The sequence below is a fragment of the Erithacus rubecula genome (assembly GCF_903797595.1).
Source record: "Erithacus rubecula genome assembly, contig: SUPER_Z_unloc_3, whole genome shotgun sequence".
Lineage (NCBI taxonomy): Eukaryota > Metazoa > Chordata > Aves > Passeriformes > Muscicapidae > Erithacus > Erithacus rubecula.
In genome coordinates this window covers 1,720,414-1,747,721 of record NW_027635944.1, presented here as the reverse complement: position 1 = coordinate 1,747,721, position 27,308 = coordinate 1,720,414, and the positions used below count along the sequence as shown (strand labels likewise).

General features: G+C 38.5%; 1 protein-coding gene across 5 annotated transcripts in view; it reads right to left on the bottom strand.

The window, feature by feature from the left end:
• The window catches only part of ARB2A (ARB2 cotranscriptional regulator A), a 221,542-nt gene extending 194,648 nt beyond the window's left edge, over positions 1–26,894 (bottom strand). For 4 of the 5 annotated variants that reach the window (XM_079331364.1, XM_079331366.1, XM_079331362.1 and 1 more), the window contains exons 1-3: positions 25,002–25,147; positions 5,136–5,261; positions 1,869–1,970 (exon numbers count right to left, since the gene is read on the bottom strand). In XM_079331364.1, coding sequence (XP_079187490.1) covers positions 1,869–1,970; positions 5,136–5,196 — 163 coding nt within the window. In that variant the 5' untranslated portion in view covers positions 5,197–5,261; positions 25,002–25,147. Of the gene's footprint in view, positions 1–1,868; positions 1,971–5,135; positions 5,262–25,001; positions 25,148–26,848 lie in introns of those variants that run through there. The other variant, XM_079331363.1, reaches the window with a different exon arrangement.
• Between the last annotated feature and the right edge of the window lie 414 nt (positions 26,895–27,308).

The window sequence follows — 27,308 nt, the reverse complement described above, 5'->3', positions numbered from 1 at the left end:
TAATAAAATGGCAACCAGTAGGAAGCCAACTACAAAAACAAGCATTTTACCAACAGTGTTTCAGCCTATCAAACAAAACACACGTTATGATCTCAGAGCATTACAAAACTGCAGTATACCAGTGAAACATTAAAAACAGGGATATATGCAAGTAAACTTTAAATTCTGAAAAGTCTGCATGATGAAACAAAGATTTTTCCATAATGTTATCTCTTGAATAGAAGAAAATTGCTTGATTCATGTATTTACAGAACTTCTACACTTTGATTCCTGATGCCTTAAATAAAATATTTAAGATCTGGTGTCTGTAACAGTTGTGCTTATCTTCTGATTTTAATGTTTTTCTAGACCTTTTTACCAAACCTTACCTCATTACTAGGTACCAAGGATGTACTTCTTCACAGTTTCCTATCCCTGTATTGGGTTCAAACATCCTCCTCCTCACATTTTTCATCACAACTTTACTTTCAGCTGCTCCTTCTCAGACACATACTCTTCAAATATGCCATTCAACAGTACATGAACTGGCTCTCACCACAAGTAACAAATATCTGCTGTATTTTTCCTTTGACTTTCTGGAACCCCTGCCTTATTCAGATTTAAATAATCTGATAAACAACCTCTGTATTTTTCCACTATAAAAAGAAGCGTGATTAGGACATAAAAATACATGACTGAACATTTGAATTAAATGTACAAAAGCAAAATGGTGACTTTTTTGCTTTGCTGACCCTTAGTACATGTAATAGGTTTTCCTCCATTCAATGCAAATCACTCAGGCTGTGAGGTTAGTAATAGAATATTCAGTAACATAATTCATTCCCCAAAATTCAAATTTCAGCCCTTTTTGTCAGCCACATATGAACCATTAACTCTGAAGTCAGTAAGGAAGATACAGTAGACACAGTGCAGATCTAAAATAAGGAGCTGAAAAGTGACAGAGCTGAACTCCTTCCATCAAAGAAAGAGCATCACTTTCATGACACTTTTAGTCTCTAAGTACCTTCCTGTGAAAGCCATCAGGGTATTAAAAAGCTAAGTGTTGCATAAATGACTATCATTTAAAGGAAAGCTCTTTTTTTTTCTTTAAAAGTGGAAGATGTAAAACAGGCAGATTTAGAAACTAAAGTTCCTCTGTTCACAGAGCAGGTACTGCAAAGAAGTAAAACTGTAAACATTCCCATTTGTTCTACAGGTTTTAAACAATCTTGAAAGAGTCACTTCCTGCAGTCTGATATTACTTTATCTCAGAGGCTCATTTCTCACCTGGATTTTAAAATGCATGCAGTGGAAATTATAAATACTAAGTCATTTAACACAGAGACTGAGCTAGCTGGAAGTACTTGCTTGCTGTCATCACACACTTGGCTGCAAAGCAAAATTATGTTCCATACCAGAGGAGACAGTCTATCACATTGCCCATTCTTCTATCAACATAGGTGTTTGACTATTGGTATTAATGGAATAGTTGGGACAAATTATTATCAGAAAAACAACTTCTTCTGTAGCCATAAAAATTAACCAGGAAATAAAACATTCCTTAAATGAGTGACCAGTCTTTAATTCTGATTTTTAAATGCTACAGAAATTTTGTATCAACACTTCTATAACAGAAAATAGGAAGTCATAAAGTAGGCCCAGTACAACCCCACAATAATATTGTATGAAATGAGGTATTTTTGTGATAATTGTATGAAATAAAAACAGGTTTTAGATTTACAAGTCTATGAGCACTAAAGTTTAAAATTTTATTCCTTACAGGGAAGTATGAAATTTTAATAGGGACTTATAAGGTATAATTCAACTACTGATAGCCTCTCAACATTATTATATAGAAGTATAGTCTTCACAAAGCACATATTACTTACTTTCATTAAAAATGTACTCAAACCCTTCCAAAGTATCAGGAAATTCAAGTGGTGGCTCATCTTTTTTCATTAGTTCATCCAAGTCTATTCTAGACAATAAATCTAAAAGAGGAAAAAGAAAAAATTACATAATACATTGCCTGTCTTTTATTTCTCTTGTAACACTGGCAAAATGTATTGGCTGAGATTTGTATATTTTACAGGTAGAAGAATATCCCAATATTGCTGAACATAAGACACTCTTATGGGAAATCCTGTTCAAGGTTCAAAAGCTGGACTTCACTGCCCATATACTCATTTATTTATTTATCTACCTATTTATCTCTATGTTAATCTAAAAATATCCAGAGACAGGAAAGTCACCAAAGATATAGCCATTTGTTTCAATGATTCACTACCTCAATATGACAAAATAAGTCTCTGGGGAATGCATCATGGTTTAAGATAAAGGTCTCTAGCTTCAGTTTCAAATCGTTGATAGCGTCTTGACTGCATTCTTGAGGAGTTCAAATCATCTGATGCTCATCATCTCACTGGCATTTAGCAGCTGTGTGACCACACCAGTCCTCAGCCCCTCCTCTGATACCCAGACTGTCACTCTCCTCCACTACCTTCTTCAATAGCTCTCAAGGCAGACACAGCTCCCATCCATTTTACAGCAAGCCATGGTATACCCATCCTTTCCAGATCAGGACTGTACAGCCTGGTACAGTCTGCAGCCACTAATGCAAGTACACTAAAATTAGAATAATCTACATTCTTTACCCTAGATTTAAGGACGCACATTTAACCAGAGGCAAACTTACAGGGACATCTTTACATCTACCAATTACAGCATACATAGGTTACATGTGTACAATGATCTCTCCTCATTGTATATCATCCACACAACAGTGTTATGCTTCTTACATATTTTCTGATTATAAATTAAAAAAAAAATCAAGACAAAATTCAGCAGGATTTTGTCAAAATATATTTATCTACTTCATGAGATGAAATTGAAGACCACACAAACATTCTGTTCAGGAGTGCTAAACTGACTTTGAACTATTATTATTTTATAAATCAAGTTACTGGAGGTTACCAAGGAAATACATTAGGTGTTCTAAGTATATTGATTTTTACCTTTATTATTATCCAATGCTGTAGCTCAAAGAAAAGAAAACAGTTTGAAATTTTCTGGAATGAAATTTTTCATTTTCTTTACATTTCATTTGGCATTAATTGTGTTTCCATCTCTGTATTACTTAAAACAATTTTTATATTTTGTACCACTATTTTTGCTCAGTCTTGTTGCCATTAGGCTCCTCACATACCCACCTAAGATGAGGATTGACACATTCAACACTTTGAAATTTCTACTGCTTAAAATGTACTGAAAATAATTTTCAGCATTCTTGAGAGTTCCTTGACCTGCTCTTCTACAGCTCTTCAAGTTCACTTTATATTTATTACAGCATTCATGACTGTCACCAACTCTTCCTTCTGAGTGATTCCACTGGGCAAAAAGCTGGAGGATCAAAATCCATCCAGCATGATTGCTGAAATTCAACATCTTTCCAAAAAGTAGATGGTTTCTGAGTATCTCTGTGGTATCTAAATAACACCAGATACAGATGATTCTAAATTTGGCTCTGTCATCCACAGCTCACTCTTACATCACATCTGTTTAATAGCAAGTCCCATGAAATTCAATTCATGCAAGAAATTATGTGCTTGTTCTTGAGCACTGTCCTTTGAAAGTTCTGTGGAAGTTCCTTTGGTTCTCAACCAAATTATATTGAGAAAGAAAATAATTTTGTCAAAGAAGTCTCCCACAACAGGATGTAAAAAGCATGTCCTTTCTTCCTCTGTACTTTGACAAAATCAAGGTAGCAAACAGTCTTTAGCCCATCTTTCTTTCCCTGGTGAAGGCTCCAGTCACACCACACCCCTAGAATTTGATTTCCCTCCAGTTTCCATACCTTCTTAGTGTGATCTATTTCGAGATGCATTTACACAGAAGTGCCAGTTATTATACAACAAAATATCCATCTCCTGAGTACCAAGGACCATAGCATATGAAGGATATTATGCTTATCCAGAGTATGTACAGCTTGTCATGACTTACAGCTTTCATCAGCCACTAAGGAGGACTGCACTTACTCTGAGCTGCAACCACTGACATGGCCACTTTCTTCTTGTGCAACTTTTCAACAAGTGTCTTACAACTTTGTGATTCTTTCGAAATCTGATCTACCATTCTCACCTAAGGTCTCTGAGTTTCCAACTCAATTTGAGATAGATCAACAGTGCTGAAAACTGAGTGATCTCTAAGAGACCTTCTATAAACAAATGGAAAATCACTTGTCACATCAGTAATGCTACCCCTTAAGGATAATCAAATTAATGCCACGTATAAAATGAGAGTTTTACTTCCAAATCTGAACTATAACTTTCTCAAAGGATACTAATTGGAGAGAATTGGCACAAAGTTTGATGAAAGCTCAACATAGGTTATCATCGTATGCTTCACAAAAACTCAATTCCAACTGAAGGAACATCATCTATCATCACATGAAAGGGAGCACCATTTTCTAACAATGCTTTGATAGAAATCCAGGATGTACGCAGGACTGGCAAGCTATGTTATTTTTTCTGCTTTGAAAGACAATTTAGAATACAACTGTCTGATGCATGTACTTTAAATCAACATGGAGTTAGCTTACTTGTATGTCTAACCAACTTCATGCACTACCAAAGATAAAAGTCACTATCTAAAACATGCCATTTATGTAATTCATTTTTTCACCTTAAGTAATTTATATACATTTATTTTTTAAAACATACAAAGGGAACTTCATAAAACCAATATGGAAATCAAAGTCCTCAAAGCCTTCTCCCTTTTAGCATTCTAGTCCAAGAGATTTTAAAAAGCTGTTATATGGCTATATAACTATAAAACAAAAGCATCACACAAATCAAAACTTCTGAAAAACTAAGAACACAAAAACTCCAGTCAACTTTCTGAAAAAGGACGATTATGAAAATTGTAAAAGCCATTAATAGTTTACTGTTACTCTTTACCACGCACCATCTTATGTTTAATACTATCTTATGAAAAGACTGATAAATGGACACACCATTAGACAGTAAGGACTAGAACAGGTGGACCAAGTCTCTTCTAGTATTATAACTCCCAAGCTCTGACTCCTAACTATAGCACATTATTTTCTTTTCTGTAACAGTAATTTCCAAAATGCAAAAAAAGGCAAAAAATATTCATACCCTTTAATGCAGTGGTCTTCTCTTTTTCATCTGGACCTCCTTGCTGGAGCTGAGCCATCATTTACCCAAACTCTCAACAAACCTTGAAATACTGAGGTAAATGTAGATTATTATTCAAATGATGATCTGAAAAAGAACATGAATTGGAAATCAATAAATTTACTGACTTGTTCTTCAACAGCTCTTGTCTGCTACTGTTTACACCACCACCAAAAAAAAATTGAGTATTTTACGCCCAAAGCCTGACAATGTTTGGTTAAAGATTCAAGTTTAAAAGAATAAATAATATCTCTCCCTAATCCAAAATGGACTTCTACCTAATCAAAACTACTTCTGTGATTTTAATGCAGCATCAGTAAACAATAAACCTTTTACAGAAGCGCAACACCTGCAAATCCAAAATAGAAGACAGAAGAAAATACAGTCAGCAGAACTTCCACAATCTTTATGGATTTTCTTCACCAATTAACTCTACTTTGTTGTCATTATTACTCTGTATAGTTTTGTTTTAGTAAAAATACATAAAGCACACAATTTTAAGTCACTGTGATTTCCACAATACAGTACTGGTGTTTGTATTGTAAATGTGTTTAAATATAAAGCCACATTTGTCCAGCTACAGAACAAATCTTGGTGTATACAAGGCAAGATTTTACGTATAAAATCTATTTCCAAATTTCTCCTACTACACAGAAGGCAACCCAGACAATCAAATCCAGACTCTTTCATCTTGAGTCTAACACTAAGGGAGTGAACTACCAAATCACAATTGCTTCTTCCTTCTCAATAAAAAGACTTTAGTGCATTGAATTCTTATTCCCTTAATAGTTTTTTTGGTTCTTTGTTTTATCTGTCAGTCATAGCCAACTTGCTTTATTCTTCTCCCACATGTTCTTTATCATTGATGAGCTTGCATGAACTCTGTCTCTATTGCAATTTGTCAAAACAGCAACAGGATTCACCAACTGCAGTGGCTCACTAACACTTAAACCTACAAGAAAGAACCCCAGAATGGAAGTAACACCAGTTCGTTGTACAGACACCAGAAAAAAAATAAACTTAGCAAAATAAAGACTACTTTCCTATTCCACATAGAGAAAGCCCATTAAACACTTTCTTGCATATTAAAGGAGTAATACAGCAATTTAAGGGGGCATTAGATATAACTAAGGAGCGGGTTTGAGGGATTGTTGTGATTTGGTTGTTTAAACCTGGGGGTCTAGAAAGGTCAGTAGTTCCATTTTACATGGAACTATGGCAGATTTTGACACTTTCCTTTGTAAAGGCTGTTCAGACAAAGTTGATGGGAAACAGCAATACACTACAAGAGTCTGTTAAAGACATAACTCCATGAGAAAAGTTCCGTTTATATGGTATACTTTGTAAATTATGACACGATTCTGTTAAAATGTGTCTTTTGACTTTAGTCACCACGCGTAAAAAAAGCAATCACAAAAATAACAGCAAAACCATTGAGATTTTTTTGGGTGCATTTTCTAGACAATAACATTGTCAATGTAAATATTAAAGTGACTCAAATGTTGATTCCCACACATGGATGGTATTAAATATTTTCCTCAGGTCTTCCAAGCAGTCCATTGAAAAAACATTTCCAAATACAAAATCTTGTCCATCTTGTTTGTACAGCTGCAGCACAAACTCACTATATTCTACATAATAGTATATTCTAGTAAGTTTCAGTATATTCTAGTAAAACATATAGAAAATAAAATAATTTCAGTTAAAATTATTCAAAGTGCCAAAAAACCACAGTGTTTTTGTAACAGCCCAGATTAAAATTATTCTGTCATATGAAATGGAGTGGTTCTCCCTACACAACATTTGAAAATTCATAATTTGGTATAAGTAAGTTAATGCAGTTAACAAAATACATATAGATCCTCAAATATTTGTTGTTAGCCAAGGGAAGAAACAAAATCTATCTGAACAGATTTATCTTGGAAAATGAGACCCCATCCCCTGATCAGATAAATCAATGCAGAGACCAGGAAGCCTTGCCACTCTTGTCTCTGTTGTGGATACCATTCTTCTTCCTTTAATAGATGAAGACCCTGCCACTGAGTAGACAACAGTTCAACTGCAAAGCTAAAAGCACCAAAATAAATACATCCGAATTTAGCTTTGAGAGAATTTACAATTCTTTTTGATGAAGTAAAAAACTGTTACAGCAGCCACTGGAGGGAAGACTTGATACCGTAATGAGGATGGAACAAGCAAACAGTATGCTATGCATTGTTTCTGTGAATACAGAATTTTTTTTTAACCCCTCACTAATACTTGGTTAATTAGCAAAGAGAAGAAATAACTTGAGAGAGTTGGATTTCTGTTCTTTGAAAGAGAGGTGACAAATCCACTACAGACGAACAGTGGAAAATTATGAAGCTCTCTGAGTGTTTCTATACAGGCAAAGCAAGAACTGCAATTTATTCTAGGCATTAATTTCAAATTGAAGTGTTCTTCAGCTGCATATATATATATATATACTGACCACTTTACATAATTTCTCAATACCATCAAGTTTCTTGTAATAAATACTGACTTTAAATGTGTTATTCTTATCATGTTAATATCCTTAAACGTGTTATTCATACAATTTCTTTTGAAAACACCTCTGTGGTTTTTTGGTATTAGCTACATAAAACAAGCATACTTCCTAATGCATAAGTTACTTTTTTTAACTGAAGAAATAGTTATATCAAAAAAGTTTATGTATGTATCTTGTATGTATCTTGCTTACCCATGAAAACTTAAGAATTCTGACACAAAATATCTTACACATACTCTGTGCCTCTTTAACTCCATCCCCAGTAATATTTAAAATAATTTGACACAGAAATATTCTGTTTTCATGGTTTCACCATGACACAATAAGGCTGCATCCAAATAATACCACTGCTTATGTAATTACAGAAAATGGTGGACTCAGAAAGAAATGGTCAATCTTTAAAAATTTTTAAAAATGCACCTAAGAGAACAAACACATATTTCATGTTGTTGCCTGTAAAGTGGTATTGGAAGTTTGGACTACAGACCTCATGATGGCATAACAGCTGTATTTTTTAAAATAAAAGTAGACACCATATTGTGTCATTTGTATAGCACACATACACAAATTTTACATACTTAAAACATTCTTCATTGTGCAAATGCAGACAGAAGTGTGACAAATACAGTAAATGATAAAAATGCTGTGTATGTTTTTTCTCTAAATTAGCAATACTTGAAGCTAAGTCAATATTACAAATACTCCAAATTATTGTAGTGTTAATGACAGGGCAGAAATAAGAAGGAAACACACAAATATCTTCAAACAGCACGAGTCCTTTAGGGTTATCTGGATGCCATATGAGGAGGTGTTATCAGAATGCTTATTTGTACTGCACTTCTTTATTAGGATATAATAGAATGCATGTTGTACTCTTTGGAAAGTGGCATCCCAAGCAAGCTAGGAACAAGTATGGGTTAGATTTGTATAATGTGGCTGATGAGTGATTAAGATCCAATTTTTCTTCAAAGAGATAGCTGGGTACAGTTCACCTCAAGTCCCTTGTTGGTATTGGCACAACAAAGCAAAAAAATACAATGATTTATCTTAGCAGTATTTTCTGTCTAATTAGATTTTATCTTTTCCCACTTTCAGGGCACTATAGGTGACATCAGTAACAACTGCATCATTTAAGGTTGTACTTCCCTTTCCTTCACCATATCTTTAGGTGCCTATTGGTTTATCCAAATTCAGCTCTGAAAGGCTATTATTTGCAGTCTGCTTTAGACTAAATGGTTTTGAAAATGTCTTCCTCTAGTATAAGAAGGTGGTTCAGAGACAGCACCTTGTGCTCAGCTCTGATGATATAAATGAGCAGCCACAGCATCCCCATGTTAGAGATCAGATCAGTTTAGTAGTACATGCTTCTTCCCATTTGCTACCCTTAAAGCCTGTCCCACTCTGCTGAAGTTAAAATGGCTTTTCTCACACATTTAACACAGACTTACTAAGACTTATCAGAATTCCAAGAAAATGTACCTAGTTGTCCCAGAGCATGCTGCATACCATTGTACAAGCATAGGAAAGATGCAAAAGAAGGGGATTAATAAATGTTAGAAGGGCAGATGTAACCACTAAGAATACAAAGAAACTGGCAACAATCTTAAAGTCCCTGAACCTCAGCAGATCTTTGTACCCTATGAAAAGGTGGTAGAACTTGCTTATAAAGTACCTGACTGCAGTCAGCACTGAAGTTTGATATACTTGCACACCAACCACCTTCCAGTTTCATTTACCCTGCAAGTTCAAACAACAGATGACTAGAAGACGTGCATTAGCAATATGTGTCAGCAACTCAACTATACACACTAAGCAGAGTCAGCATAACTCCACACATTGAGATTTTAATTGTTTTGATTCAACTTCCTTGAAATGCTAGAAAACATCTTCATAAACATATGCATATTAACACAAGCAAAAACCGTGCCAAAATAACAGAAAAAAGGCAGCACAATCTCAACGTATCCTCTGTGATGTTGACAATATACAAACACAAGGTTCAAAATGATCACCTGCAGCATCAACAGCTTTGAGTACTTGTGCTGGTTTTCTCTGGGAGAAAGTCAGTTTTCCTTGTAGCAGCTTGAAGGGTTTGGATTTGTGCTGAAAACAGCATCATTAACACTGATGAGCAGTGTGCAGTGTTCACGCAGCATCAAGGGCTCTCCTGCTTCCATGTGCTGCCCTGCCAACACACAGGTAGGCTGTGCAAGAAACTGGGAGAGGACACAGCCAAGACAGCTGAGAGTAACTAACCACACGATGACACACCCAGCAATAAAAACTTGGAAAAGAAGGAACAGGGAATGTGTGGAATGAGGGTGTTTGTCTTTCCAAGTTAGCATCACACGTGATGAAGCTGTGCTTGCTTTCCCAAGGATGGCTGGATATTTGCAATCCCTTATTTCACTTTGCAGGTGTGCACAGCTTTTCCTTTCCCTATAAAACTGTCTTTATCTAAATCCATGAGTTTTCTTACTTTTACTGTTCAAGTCCTTTGCCCCATCCACTGTTTGGAGAGTGAAGGAATAGCCAGAGGAAGGATTTGGCTGCCTGTTGTGGCTAATCCACAACACCACAGTTCAATCCTTTCTTCAATACACAAACTATCAATAATTAGGAGTACAGGACCCTACTTCTGTTAAGGCAGATAGGTAGTTATCTAATTAATCAAACCATCAACTCTGGGAACATAAAAAGTGACCCTGCAGTGAAGGCATGCGAATGCTGACCAGAGAATCCTGTTCAAAGAAGGAATTTGTAGGTGACTTTTACCCACCTCCTGAAAGATAAAATGTTTGCAGATAACCTCTTTTTGTGTATTTCTTATATTCCAGGTAGAAAACTCAGCCTGGATTCCTGTCTTAAGAGCTTCAAAGAACCTTCTTTAGCTTTCCCAATCTCAGCACCTGGGATGAAGGTACATTGATGAGAAGATGCCTTCACCATCACCTTCCTCTAAAAGGACAAAGAAAATTCTTCACAAACAGTAGATGTGAGGGAAAATCCAAGGAATTAATGTTTATGAAGAACTAACATCCCACAATTAAAGCATCAGGAAAGGTCCATGTAATAATGCTATAATTAGTGGGTGATTTACTTTCCATTATTTAATGGGCCTGTATCTCAGCTGATGAGGATGAGGGGGGAAAAAAAGCATTGAGGCAATAGAATTCATTGGAAAATAGTTGTATGAAATTCTCCTTATTTACAGAATAATGTTTTCCATGCAGTGTATATTACAAGGAGTTATGAGGACTTTGTAGGACATTATGTCATAAGATAGCTGAAATTGCCCTGTGATAGTTTATAAAAAGATGGCCTTGGATGAGATTAATATGCTTGTACTTTGTATTGTTGGTTTTAATGGGATTTTGACTTCAAAATTTGAGTGGAGAAGACTGACTCTCAATAGCCTCGTCTCTGCACATACTAAGCAGTTACAGGACAAAGCCAGAATTTTTATTTTTTTTTTTAAACATCATCTTTTCTCAAGCAATCCCATGAGTCAGCTGGGAGACAAAAATGCCTCTGAACAGAGAAAAATGCAAAGACTATTAAAAGCATCTTCTCTTACGAGAGACACCAAAGTAATTTTCCAGAGTGCCACAGAAGAGAGAGAAACTGGAAAACTCTAGGGAAATGATTGCTGCTTAGGCCACCATCAAAAGCTTCTAAAAAACCCTAGACACACGCCTATGTGTCTAGTACTTTAAAATCCCTTTTTTCCCCTCTCCTCCTTTGCTCTTCAGTAACAGCATGACTTTACGAAGGGCTGTCTGCCATGAACTGAAGACCCCTGAAAAGAACACATACAAATCAGATGGAAATGCACTGAATCCAGGTCTGTAGTCCAGATTTTTATAAATAGCAAGGTATTCCTGATTCTGCTTCAGTCTCTGTGCTGAGAGGGGCACAAAAGAAGACTAAATCTATAACACATCTGCTCCTTCAAACATCTTTGGAATGCATACTTGCAAATATATGTCACCACCTCACCTGACTTCTCTGCATCTAATGAAATTGCTGCTGATGCCACAAAAATATATGGAACAGATGGACACAATAGAGAATCAAATCATACAAAATTGAAAAGAGCATGCAGGGCTACTGAAGATAGCAGTTCATCATCAAGCTACCTTATTTCAGAATCAGACTGAAAACCCTAAATCCCCCCAGTGTACATACCTCTTACTTGTGACAATGTCTGCCTCAAGAGATTGCCTTACAGCTCTTTCCACAGCTTTTCTTCCTGTAGAACACTTGCTTCTTCAACATGTATGATTTCTGCAAGCTCTACTAATACAGTGTCTCAACTGCCATTGCTCTGCCCCTTGAGTGGCAGCATGTGCTACACGATGAGCTGAACCAAGTACAGCCTAATTTCAACTACCTGGTAAGCAAAGCAAATAGCCCTGTGAAATACCTGCAGTCCTCATACCTGCTTCCACAAGATTGTAATAAAGTTGCACTACAACATATATTATATACATGTATTGTATATAATGTGAATAATAGAAATGTGTTACTCCCTTTAGCTCAATATTTAAATAACTTGATTTTTTATTCTGATTGCATCAAACTTGCAATTTTTATTTTTTCCATATCAGTACATCTTTTCTTTTATGAAACATTTAAAACAACAAAAATAAAAAAGAAACACAAGTAAATTTTATTTTCTTTACTAGCTCAGCTTTAAAAACTGCAAATCCAATATTTATATAAAAGAATATTCCATCAAGTGTCCATTAGTAATCGTAACCACATTCTTTACACAGTTTCCTACTGCCTGATCCACAACCTTGCTATCTCTGCCCAGAGCCGTGACTGACAAAAAGCTGTAATCACAGCATCATAGAGTAGTCCAGCCTGGAAAAGATCTTGGGAAATTATCCAGACTCCTTCTCTTGGACCTCATTTCACTATGTTTTAGCAGGGCCTTAGATTAAGTAAGCTATGGTGCTGCCAAGATGAGCCTTAAATATCTCCAGAGAGGGAGATTCCACATGATTCTCAGAAACTTATTCCGGTGTTTAGTTATTTCCAACAGATTTCCCTTCTCCTATGCTAAAACGAAATTTCTGCTCTCACTATTCAACCTTCTGAGCAGCAAACAGCCTCTCTTTCACAACCATCTTCTACTGGATGATTGATGAAACCTCTCCAAGATGTCTTTGCACTAAGGTGCTGAAACTTGTACAAAGGAAGGCAGTGAAGCTGGTGAAGGGTTGGAAGCACAAGCATTGTCAGAAGGAGCAGGGCATGTTTAGCCTGGAGAAAATAAGGCCTGGGGAGATCTTCTTGCTCTCTACAACAAGGTGGGGATTGGTCTTTTCTCACAAATAAGAAAAAATGGCCTCAAGATGTACAAAGGGAGGTTTGGATCAGGTATTAGAAAAATTTCTTCTCTGAAGGGGCTGTCAAGCACTGAACAGACTGCCTGAGATAGTGCTAGAATCACCATCTCCAGAGAGATTTACAAGATGTGTGGATGTGGCACTCAGGAACACCATTTCTGGCAGGACTTGGCAGAGCTGAGTTAATAGTTGAACTTGAAGATGTCTTTTCCAAGCTAAACAATCTCCTTGAACTTTTCTCCCTGTGTTGAGTTCTCTAACAAGCTAATCATCCTTCTAACAAACAAATCATCCTGGTGGCCATCTGCTGGACCTTCTCCAATTTTACATCAATATGTCTCCTGAAATCAGGGGACAAACCAGACACAGCACCCTAGCACCAGAGAATCAGTTTGACTTCATTGCCACAAGGGCACATTGTCCAGCCTGCCATCCAGCAGCACCCCACCTCCTCCTAAGCACAACACTCCAGCCAGTCATACTGCAGTCTTCCTGATATTTGGGAATACCATTGTCACTGCACAACTTTACACGTATCTTTGTTAAACCTTTGCAAACCTCCTGGCCTAGTATTCCTATGTGACAGATTACTGTTGTCCACAAATACAATGATAATGATGACAACGAATCTGGCCATTTCATTTGCACCTTTGACTTAATAGCCAGAAGGAAAAAATGTGGAACAAGAGTTCTCTTTTTATTCTTGATCCTTTTGCAATACATACTCATAGCTGTTACTTGCCACGCTATAAAGCAAAGTCCTTGAAAAAATTAAATTTTACTTGTCTAATGAACTACTTCAATGAGGCTAAACAGATGTATCTATGGGACTGGTTTAGCTTTAAGCCTAAAACCTCTGTCTCAGCAGTAACCACTAAAAGACACTGGCTAAAGAAACTTCAGTCATTCTAAACCAATATTACAAAATTATCTGTGCATTTTGCCGAAAGCACTGCATTTTCTACTAGTTTGAAGGAATGTCTACTAAGGAGAAAAACAGCCTTTAACTTTTTTAAGTGTAGAACGTGACTGAACAGAGATCAGCCAAGTACTGCCAAGAGCAGAAGTAAAAATAAAAGCAAGAGGAGAATGACATGGGGATATGCAACTTAGTTTGACAAAAAAAAAAATCATTACAAATTCCTCATTTTTTCTTGGAAGATTCACCATTTCAGGCCAGACAGTCCCTCAAAATCAACCATGCCCTCTTAAACAGAGGCCTTTTATTTTCTTCAGCTACCAGTCCCAAAGGTCAGTAACTTACATTTAACTACAGCAGTTGTTACAGAAAGGCATCCATGGCAATATTCCAGTTATTAAGAGCTAAACAATTCATCACATGCTGTGATGTCTGAAAGGCTAGTCACTGTCCTGTGTACTTTATTTCCAGTTTGAATTACTTTGGCTTCAGTCACTAATTATTGCTAAACCTTTGTAAATTAACTTTTCTATTTTACCCTTACATGATTAGACACCACAGCCAAGTCCTATCTCTTTCTTCTGATAAACTAAACAAGCTTAACAGAGTCTCTTTCTATGAAATTTTGATTCTAACCCAAAGTAATTTTCATCCAGTTTCTCTGTTCCGTTCAATTTTTCAAATCCCCATTGATTGCTGTTAAACACAACTTACTGATTAGAATAGCGTGATAGCTGAAAAATGTAACAGCTACAACAGTGTTTATAGATAAACTGTTACATAGTTTATCTATACACAAAAAGAGCACACAATCTGTAAAATTATTTTACCTCCATGTCACCTTATGATCAGACAGAAAATGTCCAACCCTAAAAAGTCATGAACAACATACAGGTTTACCAAGGATTGCATGTTAGAATTCTTTACGTCAACATCTACAGCTAATCATATTGATTCCCACGACAAAAATTAATACAAGAAAGGCAGAGATACATTAAACAGTGTGCTGAATGGGAAAAATACAAAGCAGCATGAGCCCCACTAATAAACTCCTGAAAAGCGTATTGTAGGCAATATGCACATTTTCTCAATCAACTGACAATTTTGAAAATATGTGCTAAAATAGCACTACATGTAAAGTACCATTGTGTAAACAAGAATTCTCTTTTCCTGTAATTAAATCAATACTGAACTGAGTGCTACATGCCCACATTAGCAGTATGCACACAGGAAAAAATTCATCTTCAAAGGAAAGTACTAAATCAACTACAGAACAGCAAGCAAAAATATGCTGCAAACATCCACACAGTAATGTAGGTAGCCCTCTTATATTTTACCTTTTTAACTTACTTCAAAATGAAAAGAGAAGAAACATCTCAGTTACAACAGCTTAAAAATGTGACATAGACCAAAAAGCAAAAAATGGTCTGTCCTAAATTCCTTATGCTGGAGAAAAAGGAAAAAAGAGGAAAAAAAAAAATCTTTGATAAACCAAAACTTTAAGATTCACCATGTTTTGTTACTAAATTCTACTGTATAAAAGAAGGGGGAAAACAGATGGAAAATCATTTGACAAAAACAACCCTACACCAAACAGCAACAAAACTCCAAATCTTGTGAATAAAAGATCAGCAATGCTAGAAAAAATACATGTTCCCTTGATGCACATTCAATTTAGCAGACATTTTTTGAAATTTGGAAGATGGATCAAAAAATATTACTAAGATTTTGTTAAAATGGGGAAAGGAAGAGACAGAACACTGTCCTCAGAGGCAATCAAAATTAACAAAATCCAAAAATGTAAGCAGAATAGGTATTATTTGAATTTAAGACTCAAGTGCTTTAAAACCAAGCCCAGACTAGCATTAAAATATTAACTTTATATTTCTGCTAAAATATGTCTTAACTACCACGGGTTTAATTACCCCAAGGATAAGGTACAAACTAAATGGAAAGCAACAACTACTAACGTCGATATGTAAAAATTACTCTGCTTCAAAATATTCCTCACTCTAGCATGCACCAGCTGGAGTAAATTTATCCCCTCCAATAAATATATCTTTTGATTTACTATCTCTGAAAGTTCACAAAACATAGTATTATTTCAAGCTAATACAGCTTGGAAAGGGAAAGATCCAAAATTTAGAAAGAATTAGAAAAGCTTCTCTAGACTATGTATCTATATACCTAGCTAATACATAATGTTTCCCAATAGTTTAAAATGGGACAATGAAGATCCTTTCAATGATATCCTGCTTTAAGAAAGCCATTACCTGTAGGTAGAAGAACATGATCTTTTCCCTTACTCTGCACTTCTGAACACACCTGGAATACTGTGATGGTTCCAGATACTCCAGGTACAACACAGACACATACAGCAGTGAGACCAGCAAAGGCTGCAAAAATGGTTAAGGGCTTGAAGCATCTGGTATCTGGCTGAGAGACACACAACTACTCAGCACAGAAAACACCCAGGCTGGAGTAGGAGGAGTATAATCAATACCTGCTAAATGCCAGAGGAGACAAAAGACCACCGAGCCAGTCTTCCCATTGCTGTCCAGTGTGTCAGAGACCGCAATATCATCACTTATGCCTTAAACATTTTTATAAAAGATTATTGTCCATTTAAACTGTAGAGTGAATCTGCGTCAACAAAGACGCACCAAAGACCATGGCACCCTGAACGGGTCCCCTGGGCTGAGGTCTCAGATGGTAAGTTAATTTAAGATAAAAATTATTTTATCTGGGCTGGGGGAGAAGAATACCACAGGAGAATAAAGCCTAGCAGCTGTCTTATCTACTGAAACCAGGTTTGTACACACAGACCCCACTCCACCAAGTAGGGGAGGAGGAGGTTTCTGATGCATAAAGAACAGTGAAAAGTCTCTGGTCAGAGGCAACAAATACCCATTCTGTGTTACTCAAACTTGTTCAGCCAGGAAAGCCACATCTCTAGGATAGTCATGTCAGGGGCTGCTGACAGGGTGTCATGGTCCATTAAAGGGCCTCTGAACAGTTCCCCAGACTCTGCATCAGAGCACTGCATGCGATGCAAGATCATACAACTGATCCAAAGCCCTGCAAGGGACAAACTTGCCCCCTCAGGGGAAGTACCCAGGCATTCCCACCTGGCCCAAATGTCTATAAATCCACTGGATTCTATTCTTTGTTGGTGGAGGACCCTCACCAACTAGAAGACCAGAGGATCAATCAGACGACATCAGGATCCACAGAGGGGTGATAAGTTTCTACTTAACTGTCTGTGTCATTCTTCCTGTCCTCCCACCCTCCACCCCTTTTTCTATTTGCCTCTTTTACTGTTAAATAAAATAGATCCATTTTTATTATCAGCATTTAATCTCATTTGGTTCTAATTTTGTTTTGGGGAATATTCAAATCTTTATGATTCTATCCATAACCCAGTGAGAGTTCACTTTGCTCCTCTGTGATTAGAGTGGATAGTAAAAACAGGTTACAGAATCTCTGTCCTTGGAGATACTCAAAACTTATTTAATACTGCCACAAGTAATCTGCTTTAGCTAATCCTTCTCTGGGCACTGGGATTGGACTACACAATTTCCAGAGGTCCCTGCCAATGTCAACAACTCTACCACCATTCTGTGAAGATAAGAAAAAGCAAAAGTGCATATCAAACAAATATACAAAAAGTGTGTATGGAAGTGTGTGTGGTTTAAGAGCTCATGGTCTCAGCCATCTTAGTTTTGTGTTCTCAGGAATTCCTTCCTGATTCTGAGGCAATCTGCATGAAAGAGCCAAAATTTGTGCATTTCTTACCCAAACAGATACTACCAAAACAATGCTAAGTCTACAAATACCAGGAAATACCAAAATTAAGAGAGCCTGCACAAAAAAAAATTCAGCACCTGTGCAACAAAAGTCCAGTCTCATACAAAAAACAACATGGAAAACAAAGAGGAAAGAAGTGATCTCTATTCTCAACTACTTCTCGAAGGTAGTGTCTAAGTTTCTATCCAATACAGTCTTGGCAAGCTCCTTTGGGCATCATCCTGTCCCTCTGAACTTCCATGGGTTGCAGGGGTACAACCTTGACCAACTGCAGGTTCACCTTGGAGTTGGCTGATACTGGGTCTATTGGACACGTCAAAAGCTTTTGCAGCTTCTCACGAAAGCCACACCTGAAGACTCCTGCTACTAAAATCTCGCCACACAAACCAAATATAGAAAGCATAATTGTATCTGGTTTTTTACCACTGCACTTCTGCCATTGTCAATGCACTGAATGAAGATACTCACTTAAGGAGCTACTCAGTATTTTATCTAACCTTCATGTTTCTCCCAATATCTCCTCTCCCACACTTAAGTGCCTTTCAATCATCCTCTCCTATTCCTCTCACAAGCTCATTGTTTTATTTGGCCTCACATTCTGTCCTGAGAGCTTCTAGTGCCATTCCTTTCCCTCCTCAAGTTTTCATTTTGTGTTTTCATTTCAAGAGCTTTCACAGAGACACTGCCAACTCAACTCCTTGTTCCCAAGCTCCCTTTGTCCACAGTGCTCCAGGCCCCTGGTTTCATTCATCCTGCCACTACAGAATGAGTATGGAAATGACAAAGCCAACTGAGAGCTTTCTTCAGACCACACTCCCTGTTACAGTCCACTGACAGTGGACATCCTCAGCCCTGTGGCAGAACAAACACAGTCAGTTTTGTGGTGCTGGCAGGCACGCCCAAACAACAACCACAGCATGTCTTGTACAGGTAGAATAGCTGGAGATTCTTACACAGATACTGAGGTTGATACCTGACACAAAAGTAGACTACACCAAGCATCTTCTTTCTAATCTAAAACACCAAAGCACAACAACACAGCCCAGTGTATATGGTAAGGTACACCTTGTACAGATCTATATATATTTGGAGGTCAACTGAAAGGTGTGCTGCTTAGGCACTTGCCAAGTTTTGAAGATGTGCAACAACAGTGATTCCACAACTTCTCTGGGCCCCACTTTCATGTTTGACTACCCTCAGTTTTATTTTTTGGGAGGAAGCACCACCATTTCCCATAAAGCAAAACATTATAATACCTGCTGCCCTTTACTGTGAAAGATGAATGCAATTTAGAACAACCAATCAAGGAAAAAAATACTACATTATCTACACCATGCTCCCTTTTTAGAAAGCTAGATAGTTTAACATTCCCACAGAAATACAGCTTTCTTGTATCCCTGTTAGTAGAAGTCTCTGAAGACCATGACTCTCTGAAATTTCTTTAACAATGTTCTTAAAAATGTTGCCTCTGGACATTACTGTGAAGGCAAAATCAGAGCTTCTCAAAATGAACCCACTACTAGCTTTAAAAAATTCAGTGTCTGAAACAAGTTTTATCTTTCATCTCAAGAAAACGCAGGTATGGGATGACATCCTTGGACTTTCCATCTCAGTATATGCCTATTTCTTCATTCCTCTTTCAACCAACTGCATCAAATAGGCAAAAATTCAAGCTTCTGGGTTTTTTGGTGTAGTCCTCTTGCAATTATTCCTCGCGGAATTATTGTAATTTTTATGACTACTTAAATACCAGAAAGGACAAGGATAATAGAACTAACAGAACAAGGAATGAAAAGACAAAAATTTAAAAAAATCTTTAATTGCCAAAGAATTATGTTCAAAAGATAATGAACAAGAACTTAGAGCTCTCCTGCAGGAATGTACATGCAACCTATTTGATGTTAGTGAAGTTGATAGGATGATTCACATGAATGTAATGCTACAATTCAAGAGATATAACCTATTTAGAAAGAGCAACAACAGAGAACAAATGGTACTGTGTGCCAAAAATGTCACTGTCTGTTTCTGAGTCACTGACAATAAAAAATCATGTCTTAATAAAGAAAGTACAAGTCAGGATACTAGCTGGGGTTTGCTACAGATACGAAATCTCACACAGCAAGGTGGTTAAGCACGTATTGCTCCTTGATGGAAATAAAAGTTTCATTATCACAGTGGACATAACACAGAGTGAAATAACCTGGAGCCTTCATGCTGCTATTATCAGAACATGCTCAAAGTTTCTAAAAATTGAGGACAATTTCTTATACTGAGAAATGTTAAATTCAAGCCAAGGGAATGCTATGTTCAACTTCATCCAGGCAGATAACAAGTACCCCACTGTTTCACAGAGAGCAAATACAGAACAAAGACCCTTCCTGCCCCCAGGTCTTAGAATCAAAAGACATGTTCACAAACACATCTTTGCAAAATGACTTTAGCAGTCCCACCCCCTGCCCATGCTATCCTATCCCCTCAGCTGACAGAACTCTTAGTAGCAATGCAGAGAGAATCAGTTCAGGGAATCATATCTGAGTTAAACCAAAACAGGAACTTGATCTGAGTTAAAACTTAATTTCTTTCTTCTCCCTCCCCCTTCTTTTTTTTTTTTTTTTTAAGAATACACTTTTAATTTATCAATCTTCAGATTTAGTTCATTACCTGGTGCAACAGAAGTGACAGAACAAGGAACAAGCTGCTGCCTAAAAACTTTTCAGCCTGATTTCCCAACATGGCCAAGAAAGAAATACTGAGAAACCAAAAGAAGGACTCAAGAAGTCATCATTGTGGTAGGGAATAGTTTATGCTTCCAAAATTCAAACTCTGCTATTCCAACATTTAAAACTACATATAAGGAAATTTCCACCAATTTCTGACTTATCAATTAGCATGTGTCAAGTACAAGCTTTGATTTTGATGGCTGTGCTTGCTCTGAGATCTTCCTCTTAAGCTTGCAGGTAGGGTATGCTAGCACACTCCTGCAGCATGGGAGATACAAACCTACAGATACAGAATTCTCTTTTCAGATTTTATTTCACAATGCTTCAGTGGGGAGATTTAATAATGCTCTTATATGATGCCTCTTTCACTGCCAAGACTTCCTGTTAACCCATTTCTTATCAGAAATACTTTCAGTTTTCCCTTTGACTGTGGTGCCTGTATTTATTTAAATCTAGCCCACCTAACATTTTCCTTCTTGAGGTGGGTTTGCAACACACAGGTACAAGAGGAATGAGATGCCCATATGTCAGGAAAAAAGCAAGATGTTTTCAATATTTGCTACACAGTGTGCCTTAAAGAAGGATGCAAAGCAGAGCATAGTTTCCCATCTTCTTAAGTTAAACAAGGATTAGATATTTGCATGTATTGTATGCTAAATATGACAGCCACTCAAATGCACATTTCAAGGCTTTATAAAAGCCTGGCTTGCAGAACTTTAAAAGAAACTATAAGTACTACATTATTTGTTAGGTTTGGTCCTCAACACAGAATTGCAGACAAACTGGAGAGTACCTGGCACTCTGACAACACAATTAATCAGAATTACATCATCCATATTCTCAAACAAACAGTGACTACTCCAAAAACTAAGGCTCAGAAGTATAGAAGAGCTCCAAAGTACAATAAACCACATCTCTTCATACTCCTAAAACAGAACAATGAGGAGTCCACTATGCCTACTCCTAAAAGAAAATATACCACAGACAAGGATGACAAGAATCCAAGAGAACACACTTTTTGCCATGTCCCACCAGAAGCCTTCACTATAGACACTGCATAAAGGTGATACAGGGAAGAAAGCTTTATGGGTCAGTAGAATATCTATATTGTTGCTGAAATGTCCAGAGAATTCAAATCAAGTACTTTAAAAGATGTACTGCAAATGGAAAATGGCAACTTTATGGAGCTTGTAATTCAGACAAATCCAGACTAGCTACCTTGGGAAATAGTACAAATAGTAAATTTCCAAAGCTATCTTCCTATTAAATTTCATACTTTTTATCTACATCTTGGAGAGTTGCTTAGGGGTACTTAAGAGTAATCAAGAATATTTTCAATACAATCAGAAACATTTTCAGCATGTCCCTCTTAAAAAAAAAATATTAGTCTAAACTTATCTATAGTAAAATTCCTTATTGCCAATTGAAAATTACTAACGATTAAAAAAAATAGAAACTGGAAAAATATAGTATGATGGGCCTGACGTCAAAATCACAGGTGTTAACAAACATAAGCACTAACCTTACCTGTGCTTCAGGTATGGACCTGCTTCCAGTCAACACTGCAACTCACTAACTTGCAGTACCACTGACAATGCGTCCAGCTAATTCTTATTTTAATCATCATCGCTCTTTCTACACCTGCAAGAAAATTCTTTTATCTGCCTGCCTGAGTGTCCTGGATTTGGCTGGGTTAGAGCAGCTGTGTTTTGGATTTGGGATGAGAATAATGTTGGTGGATGGTTTGGCTATTTTTAAGTAGTACTTACCCCAAGTCCAGGACTTTCCTATGTCTCATGCTCTGCTAATGAGTAGCTGCACAAAAAGCCGAGAGGGAGCATGGCCAAGACAGGTGACACAAACTTGCCAAAGTGACATTCCACCCTACAGAACATCATGTCCAGTATATAAATGGGGAAACTGCCCAGAAAGGGGGGGTAGAGGGGGATGATGGTTCTTCAGGGATGGGCTAGGTATTAGTCAGCAGGTGGTAAACAACCATACTACACATTATCTGACTATCTTGAGTTTTATTTTCCTCTTCCTCTCCATTGCAATTTTTAGAATTAGCAGTATTATATTTTATTTTCTTTCAATTATTGTACTGCTTTTATCTCAACACACAAGTTTTACATTTTTTTCTTGATTCACTCCCCATTCCACAAGGAAAAGGGAAGGGAGTGATCAATCAGCTGTATGGTCCTTAGTAGTCAACTGCGGTTAAGCCACAACAAAATAAATAGTTTTCTTACAGAAGAGTTTCTTAAATCAACCACCATACCAAATATATTGACTCAGCTAATAGTGTTTTTGCTAAGACAATTCTTATTTCACCTATGTATTTAAAATCCATACCTATAATAGCCAAATATTTACATAACAAGCTTAGCACAAATTGCTCTCCTTAATTTCTAATGGCCAACAGAACCTGCAAGAACCAGAAACCACCGTAGCAAAAACACCTAAAATTAACCTGATAAAGTCTTACTTTGTTCGTCTTTCCTCTTTGGATACACAGTCAACAGAATACAAACTGCAGTACCAGAGGTTCCATCCATATGGAGGTCAGTATGGTCCAGGAGAGCATAACAGGAATAAAAGCAGTAAAGATTTGACTAGACCACAAAGAATGCCACCAGCCACACCAGCATTATCATTACCAATCAATTCATGGAACAGACTGCTCACAGAAGTGGTTGAGAAGCTTTCACCACAGTCAACTAAAGTACACAGCAATTTAGGATGCAGATCCATGATCTGCTGAAGTCTGTATGACACACTTTCAGAACCTCTCCTCCTCCCAGATTCAACACTCCAGCCCTACATCATTTCTTATACAGCCACAGCAATATTCGGATTTTGCGAGACCTTGTAGCTTATCCAGTCCAATTACCCACCGTGGGCAGCACTACCTTTCACAACACCAGTTTGTCCAAAACACCTGCCTGGCCCTTCCATGTCACAGGATGGGGCACCCACAGCCTCTCCAAACAGCGTGCTCTCATGTCTCAGCATCCTTGCTGTAAAAAAAAATTCTTTCTGGAATCTAATCTAAACTTCCAGTTTAAAGCTGTGGCCCTGTGTCCTACCACTACTACCTGTGAGCACATGTGTGCCAGTGAGCAAGCTAAAGCAATGACAGAGAAGCATTCCTCTGTATGAGCTGGATCAGCTTCTTTACCTAGCTCACTATGCAGCCAGCTGATCTTCCACACAGCTTGGAGAGATGGGGCAGGAAGCAGAGAGGAGTGCTGCCCATTCCAGCAACAGGGATCTAATGTGAACAGGCTGTGAAACTGCACCCTGGGCACCTTTTCTAATAGAACAGGTCTGTGGCTGGAGATAAATAACTTTTGGTCCCAGTCTAATTCATAAAAGAAGTCAGCCACAAAACAAAAATCATTACCAAAACTGGTATATTAATAAATAACTGCTGATGAGCTGAGCAGAAACGCAAGGATGATATAAAAGCAAACATTATCTTTTCATCTGGCAAAAAAACTCAGTCACATTACAAGAACACTGTAAGGAATGCTGTGAGTAGTTAAAATATTATGTTCTCAAAGTCCACACAGCACTTAAAATGCTGAAAAATAACCATGAAAAATAACGAATTTAAATCCATTAAATTATACTCTGGGAATTCCACTCAGTACAAATCTGTGAAACTCATCTACAAGCTAAGTAGATAAATGTACAATACATGTAAAAAGAAAAAAAAATGTCCTTCTAAAGCACCAAACAAATTCACAGAGCAGTATTAAATTTCATAAGAGGATGTTTTCATGTCCATTGTTAACCAGTTTGTTTCAGTAAGCTTGTGAAAAAAAAAAATTAAAGATATCTATTCATTCTTTGTATGTATGCTTTACTTCAAAGAATTCCACTAATCTATTGTATATCTAAAAAACTCCTCAGTCACGACAGCACATTGTTCCCCAAAGGAACAGTGGGTCAGATTCAAAGTACCTGCAATAGAGTTGTATTCAGGACTTTTTCTATAGAGCCTGGAATGGGCAAAACCTCCAGAGTCAGTGTTGAGTCTTCAAGGGAAAAAAAAAATAAGGTTGTGAACTTGAAAGAAGAGATTCAAAAAGATAAATCCCCACTGAGTAATTATAAGGAGAAGCTCTCCCAAACATTTGCTAACTAGTACATAAAAGGCAATTCAGTAAAGTCCATGCTCAAGTCATGTCACAGATTTAAATATAGTCATAATTGGCTACAATCACTGAAAAGGCAATCTCAAGAAGACAGACAAAATCCAAGCACTGGGGAGAAAACTCCAATAATTAAAGGTATTTCAGTAAGGCAGAGAGCAGTCTGAGCGTTCATGTGAAATGATGATGCCCTTGTCTGCCTCCAGCTGCTCAGTCCTGTTGGCCTGCTGGAAGTTTTCATCTCATTCCTACACCTACCCGCATCTGCTAACCCACTGCAGACAAAAAGAGTCAGGTTAGCTTAAACACAATAAATATTACAACCATCTTAACCCACCATGTTCTGACAGAGGTGGGCTGGGGAGTGCCTAGACTAACACCAGCGGTGGCAGGCACATCAGACCTCCAGCTGGCAGGCAGGCAGGCAGCACTGGCAACACTGGCGACTTCAGCAACAGCCATCACCCGGGGCTTCTGCTGCAGCTACCCTGCGAAGACCAATACTCTTGTCAGCAAAGAATCTTTTTTTTTTTTTTTTTCTTTTAAAAGAAAGTGAAATAATACCTGAAATACTCGTAGCAGGAGATTTTGCCAATTCCAAACCCAGAGGAATATATAAAGACATCCTTTCTGCATTTTCACATTGACTGCACTCTGACACAGTCCAAGCTGCTTCTTCAGTTGTTAAAATTTTAGTTTCCTTCATACAAGAGCTTTTTCACTTTTTCCTACATGGTTACAAAATACCTAATTTTAACAATCTGTGGGCCTTCATTAACCACAATGCTATCATGAAACTGCTTTGCCATTCCTAACAGAAGAGGATGCCACTCTCTTTCACAACCCTGCCTCCTTAAAGATTCCAAGAAAATACTACGAGTTCCTAAAAGGACACCACCTTTCTGCTGTATTACTGGTATTTATTCTCCTTTGAAGGCAAATATTATTAACACCTCTGCTCTTTAGTGTCCCAAAATCAGTGCTCCCTTAAGACCAAAGGTATCCAGTTAGCTTTGTAACTCCTGTCGCTTTCATAAACACTTCTTTTACCAACGATGGTATGTCCTGAACAAGGTCTGTTACCTGCTCACTCCAACCTAATACTTTAGCCAAAAAATCATGCAAAAAAAAGGTGAAGGGGAAGACACAGTTTGTGAAGACTCAACAAGCCAATTTACATGGCTCTGAGCAGCTTGGCTCATGTAGCACCATAGTTAAAAGTTAGGCATCTGGAAGGAAACCAGTTTATTCTCTCTCAAAAGCTTCAACATTTATCTTGCAAAGAAAAATAAAGGCAACCGTTCCCCAAAAAGAAAAGAGAGTAATTTTGGAAAGGGACCATCGATGCCCTATTTCTCCAGTTTTAGAATTACAAATTTTGAGTTTTCTCCCTGCCAAACTAAAACTAAGTAAAAGTAACAATTTAAACTGAGAAATTATTTCCCCACATTTAAATAACTCAGAAATGGCAAATGTTTCATGCCCCTTTCTAACCTGTCAGAACAACTACAAGAAACTTAAGTTTAAAAAGAAGTGTTCAATCCCACCTAATCAGAAGAGCAATATACTTGGAATGAAAACTATCACTCAAGCCCAGATACATTATAAATTCAGAAAAATCACGCTCGAATTACTTTTTGTCATTTACAGGAAGCTTGTATTACGCAGCGGAGAAAACTGGCAAGCAGTCTCGTTTCGCAAGAGCAGCTGGCAGCACCAAAACCTGCAGCAACGACTGCAAGGATACACCACGAAAAACAAAACGCTCGGATTTTATGTAGAAAATTGAAAATCATAACTGTTTTCAGGCTCATGTGACAGCCGTGGCATCAGGAAGCAGTTGCGAAGGTGCCAACACGTGGAGCGGCAGCAAGCAGAGCGCAGAGCGGGCAGAGCCCGGGCGGTGACACCGCGGCCATGGCCCCGGACCCCCGTGACACCTCTATCCCCGGCAGCCTGCGTGGGAAGCGCGGACAGCTCGCAGGCCCTGCCGCACGCAGCTGCCGCCGCCCGGTCCGCTCCCGCCGCCGCTGCGGGCCCGACGCCACCAAGCGCTCGCCAGGCCCGCGGTCTTCATCCCGCTGCAGGGCTGCTCCCGCCACCCCGGCTCGCCCGCCACGGGGCCGCCCTGCCGCCCGAGCCCCGCGGCCGGCGGCGCTGCCCGGGCCGGGCCGCCGCACGTACCTGGCGCTGGCGCTGCCGCCGGCGGGACGGGACGGGAATGGGACGGGAATGGGACGGGAATGGGACGGGAATGGGACGGGAATGGGACGGGAATGGGACGGGAATGGGACGGGGCGCGCGCGCGGCGCCGTCACGGGGAGCGCGCGGCCGCTCCGGGCCTAGTGCCGCGCGCGCGGCTCCGCCCGCCCCCTGCTGGCTCCACTTCCGGGGTCCGCGCGCGGTGACGTCAGCGCCCGGGGGCGCGGCGGGGAACCCGGAAGCGGGGCCGTGAGGGGAGCGGGCGCGGCGCTGAGGCGGCGGCCCCAGGGCCGGGCCGGGCCCGGCGGGACTCTGCCCGGACACCGAGTATCTGAGGAGCTGCGTCGGAACAAAGCCGCGGCAGAGGCGGCGGCCTCCCTGCAACGCTGACAGGGACCGGGTGTGGGGTTCTTTCTGACCCCCGTGAGATGAATGTTGCATT